Raw genomic sequence first — 4451 nt, 5'->3', positions numbered from 1 at the left:
CCGCGTTCGTCCGATTCGGGGGCCTGCCGGTGCCGGAAGGTCGGAGGCTCACGTTGTAGCCGACGTGCCGGCAGGGGTTTGGTTTAAACGCGGGTCCCAGCACGAACCGGGGCGTCTCTTCCGGTTCTGCGGGGAGTGTGAGGGTAGCTTTCCAAGGGCTACTGGGAGGAAGAGGTGTGCGGAGCGGTGCAGCGCGGCGCACGCAGCGGCGGCTGGAAGCCGTCTGGGGCCCGGGCCCGTGCGCGGGGGAGACCTGGGGCAGGCACTGTGTGCCTCTGTGACGACGGCCCGCCGGGAGCCGGCCCACTTGCCCTTCTCGGCTCTTCCAGAGGAGGCTTTAGAGGCAGGGCCCTCTGAGCCTACCGTGCAGGGTGCGGCAGGGGCGCGGTATGAGAGCGTTGCTTGCTGAGCGCTCCGAGGACCCGGCTCGCAGTGGCGGTGACGGGGAAAGCCGCACGTTGGAGACTGGGAAGCAGTCTGGACGGTGAGGTCCAGAGGGCACTGAAACGACTGCACGAGAGTCTTGCAGAGGCTTCGGGATGCTGAACATTCGATGGCATTTCAGCCCCACTGAAAAGAGAGGGGGCTGGGGCGGAGGGGCCAGTGGCCGGCAGGGATCCACAGCTGCTGGGCCCGGGCGCTCATGGGAGTAGCCAAGGATACGGGTGCAAACTGTGGCCGCCCTCATGTCCGTGGGGTTTAAGGCAAGTTCTGAGCCAGAGAGGTGGTTGTGCCCCCCACGTGAGCTTGAGGAGGTTCCGGCCCGGGAGCTAGAAGTGTCCTTCCCGAGAAGTGGAGGCCGGGCACCTGGAGTGGTGCTTCCGACCCCAGGAGAGCAGGCAGGGCGCCCACAGATCAGTCCTGGGTCCTAGGAGGGGGGTGGGGCCGCCCCAGCACAGATGCACCTCCCGTCTGTAAGGATGAGTTTAGTCGCCAGCGTCTTACACCTCTTGCCTGTTTCTCAATGGAATCAGCTGGGAGCTGGGCAGCCCCTCGCGGGCCACGTGTGTGTGAGCTGACAGGTGTGCAGCGTAAAGGGGCGGTTCGAGGCCTGGCTGCAGGCAGGGGCTGTGGCAACAGCATTCAGGGAACCCATGGGTCAAGCCTGGGGCTGGGCGGCCGTAAGACCTTCCACCTGGGGTGTTTGCTGATGTCACGGTGAGGGCACAGGTCTCAGAATCTGGGGCGTGGGAAGTGCTTGGCGACCGCTCGGTGAGTGAGCCTTGAACCTGTGGCGCAAAGGGGATCCTCTGCCCTCCCCCCTCCTGGCTAGAGGCTGGAAACCTGGCCGGCGTCCAGCACATCATCCTCGTCCTCTCAGGAAAAGGGGGGGTCGGGAAAAGCACCATCTCCGCGGAGCTGGCCTTGGCCCTGCGCCATGCGGGCAAGAAGGTGAGCCCCCCCAGCCCGGCCCCTGCGCGAGCCGCCCTCCCACCCCTGCCCTGGGAGGCCCCTGCGTGGCGTGGACGTCCGGCCTCCTTGCAGGTGGGGATCCTCGACGTGGATCTGTGTGGCCCCAGCATCCCCCGCATGCTCGGAGCACAGGGCAGGGCCGTGCACCAGTGTGACAGCGGCTGGGTGCCCGTCTATGTGGACCAGGAGCAGAGCATCTCCCTCATGTCTGTGGGCTTCCTGCTGGAGAACCCCGACGAGGCGGTGGTGTGGAGGGGCCCCAAAAAGAACGGTAACGGGGGTGGGGAGAGGCCCGCCAGCCTTCCCACCCGTCCCCGCTGTTCCATTAGAACGTGCGAGAGCCACGGGCCCTCCTCCCCGCGTTGCTGGGTAAAGGCAGAGGCTCTCACAGCAGGCTGTTTCCAAGACGGTCCGCTGCTCACCGGAGCCACCAGGCCCACACGGGGGGACGGGAACCGGGGGCTGCTTCGGGGGCGCCCGTGCAGGCTGTCGCTGCAGGCCTCCGCCTCTCCTGCTGCCAAGGCCTGAGGTGTACCCGGGTCCGGGCACGGACACCCCAGGAGGGTCACAGCGCCTGCTAAGGCCAGAACAAGAGTGTTGGGCCCGGGAAGGAGCCTCCCTGCCGCACCACGTGCACCCCGCTTTCCGCAGGAACGGCTTGCTGTGCTGCAGGGGGGCGGCCCCTCTGCCGGAGGCTGCCCGCAGGCAGGGGGCTTGGCGGCCACCCCCCCAGGGGACCCCGGCCTCACCTGCCCCCGGCCTCCCCGGGTCACTGCAGCGCTGATAAAGCAGTTTGTGTCCGACGTGGCGTGGGGGCAGCTGGACTACCTGGTTGTTGACACGCCGCCGGGGACGTCCGATGAGCACATGGCCGCCGTGGACGCCCTGCGCCCCTACAGCCCCCTGGGGGCCCTCGTGGTCACCACGCCCCAGGTACCCTGTGAGCTGCTCCCGTCTCCCGGAGGTCTGGGACCCTACCCGGGGCCAGGGAAGTGACCCACGGCCACGGTCCTCTCTCCCTGTGTCTCAGGCGGTGTCCGTGGGGGACGTGAGGAGGGAGCTGACCTTCTGTAGGAAGACGGGGCTGCAGGTGCTCGGGGTGGTGGAGAACATGAGTGGTTTCGTCTGCCCACACTGTGCAGTGAGTCGTGGGGACTGGGCGGGGGTCACCAGCCCCGGAGGGGTCAGGCGCCCTGGGACAGCCCTGGACGACCCGACCTGCCCCCTGCCCGGGAGGCGGCGGGGAGCCCTTAGGCAGGGAGCGCACGGCTCTGTTGTAGGAGCGCAGCAACGTCTTCTCCCAGGGAGGCGGGCAGGAGCTGGCCCGTCACGCCGGAGTCCCCTTCCTGGGNTCCCTCAGGACCCCGAGCTCACTAGGAGCCTGGAGGAGGGTGGAGACTTCATCCGGGAGTTCCCTGAGAGCCCCGCCTTCCCCGCGCTCCTGTCCATAGCCCAGAAAGTTCTGACTGAGGCGCCTGCTCGGCTCTCGTGACTGAAGTGCCCCACTCTGCCCGGGTCTCCTGGCCGCGCACGCCCAGAGCCAAGCAGAGGGGGTGTGGTGCCAGCATCTTCCCGCCCCAGCCCTGCCCCTGGAGCCTGTCCGGTGCTCCGGTAGCATCTGGATGGCAGAGTGGCCGACAGTGAGTGGCCTGTGGCCGGGCCCAGGAGGAGGTGTGGGGCCCTGGTGGACTGAGCTGTGCCGTGACGGCTCGTTCCCGCCTCCCCTCACGGTGCTTCCGCGCGCCCGACCCACGGCCAGGCTGCCCCTGGCAGCCGTGTCAGCTGGGCCACAAAGCCCCTGTGTCTGGAAAGTTGCTGGGGCCTCTGCTGTCCTTGGGGTCCCCGTGCGTGATGGTGGTGATGGAAGGGAGCGTGTCGCGAGAAGTTAAGCTTGTCACTTGAGACAAACCCACCATTAAACCTGTTCCACCGCCGCGATTACAGGTCTGATGCTTCCATACTATCCTGCCCTGCCTGGCTCTGTGTTTGTGTGTTGCACGCTCCCCCTCAGGCAGCCCTGGCCTTGAGCCCCCTGGAGACGGCTGGGTCAAGTGTGGCAGCCGCGTGTGGAAGGCTTGGTGATGGTGGAGAGGCACGTGTGGTTGGGGAGGCTCAGTCCCTGCCGCCACGGGGCCGGGGGCAGAGCCTAGAACAGGGGAGAGGAGTGAGGTGCTTCCTGGGGGTCAGGGGACAGGGACGGGCACGCACGGTAGACGCTTCCGGGTGGGGGGAGGGGCAGCCACGGAAGCACTGCCAAGGGGTTTGGCCGGGAGCTGGGGGGAAGGACCGATGTCCCAGCTGGCCACGAATAGAGGCCACCCCGGCTGTGCCGCAGCTTCCCAGGACCAGGGCCTCCATGGCCACTGCCCGAAGAGGACAGCCGAGGTGCTGGGGCCCCGGAGTGGGTGATGCCGCCCCTCAGATGGGGGGGGGCAGGATGGGGGTCCGGGATAGAACTCCTCTTCCCCCCAGGCTGCACGCCTGCAGTCACACACGTGTGTTAGGTTGCTTTTAATTACTGACAGTGGCAGGGAACCTGTGTGGTGGCGGTGCCCCCACCAGCGGAGCCCCCGGGCTGCACCGGGTCCCCCGGGGACGGGACACGGGCAAGTGAGTGGGTAAGGCCCGGCCCCCGAGGGGGACACCGTGGCCCCGCCAGGCTCGGGGCCGGCGAGCCCCGGATCAGCAGTGAGCGAAGTGGGCCTCAGCCACGTCCCGCAGGTCGAGGCCGGCGACAGCAGCGGGGCTGGCGCAGGTGATGTTGTTGTAGGCGTACACGGGCGGCTGGCCGTCATCGCCCTCGGGCATGGTCTGCACGAAGCGGGGGACCGCTTCCGGCTGCTGCAGGGCCAGGGCCCTCAGGGCCCGCAGCGGGCAGCCACAGTCCCAGGGGTTGCCCTCCAGCCACAGGCGCTCCAGGCCGGGCGCCTGCGGCACGAAGGTCCGCAGGGAGTTGTTCCTGAGGCTGAGGTAGCGCAGCTGCGCCAGCGGCGCCAGCACGTCCTCAGGCAGGGCCTCCAGGCAGTTGTGCGACACGT

General features: G+C 68.2%; 2 protein-coding genes across 2 annotated transcripts in view; one reads left to right on the top strand and one right to left on the bottom strand.

The window, feature by feature from the left end:
- Positions 1 to 1273: 1273 nt before the first annotated feature.
- On the top strand, positions 1274 to 3351 carry NUBP2 (NUBP iron-sulfur cluster assembly factor 2, cytosolic). Its single transcript, XM_077762656.1, is given in 6 exon segments — positions 1274 to 1392; positions 1486 to 1684; positions 2192 to 2346; positions 2444 to 2554; positions 2694 to 2763; positions 2766 to 3351. Coding segments are annotated over 5 exon segments (630 nt in total). The 5' UTR covers positions 1274 to 1392; positions 1486 to 1530; the 3' UTR covers positions 2906 to 3351.
- Positions 3352 to 3916: 565 nt separating this feature from the next.
- The window catches only part of IGFALS (insulin like growth factor binding protein acid labile subunit), a 4711-nt gene continuing 4176 nt past the window's right edge, over positions 3917 to 4451 (bottom strand). The window contains exon 7 of the mRNA XM_077762789.1: positions 3917 to 4447. Coding sequence (XP_077618915.1) covers positions 4096 to 4447 — 352 coding nt within the window. The 3' untranslated portion in view covers positions 3917 to 4095. The remainder of the gene's footprint in view (positions 4448 to 4451) is intronic.

This window comes from Crocuta crocuta, unplaced genomic scaffold (assembly GCF_008692635.1).
Source record: "Crocuta crocuta isolate KB4526 unplaced genomic scaffold, BGI_CrCroc_1.0 scaffold234, whole genome shotgun sequence".
Taxonomy (NCBI): Eukaryota; Metazoa; Chordata; class Mammalia; order Carnivora; family Hyaenidae; genus Crocuta; species Crocuta crocuta.
The sequence above is the reverse complement of the archived record's forward strand: the minus strand, read 5'-3'. Positions and strand labels throughout refer to the sequence as shown.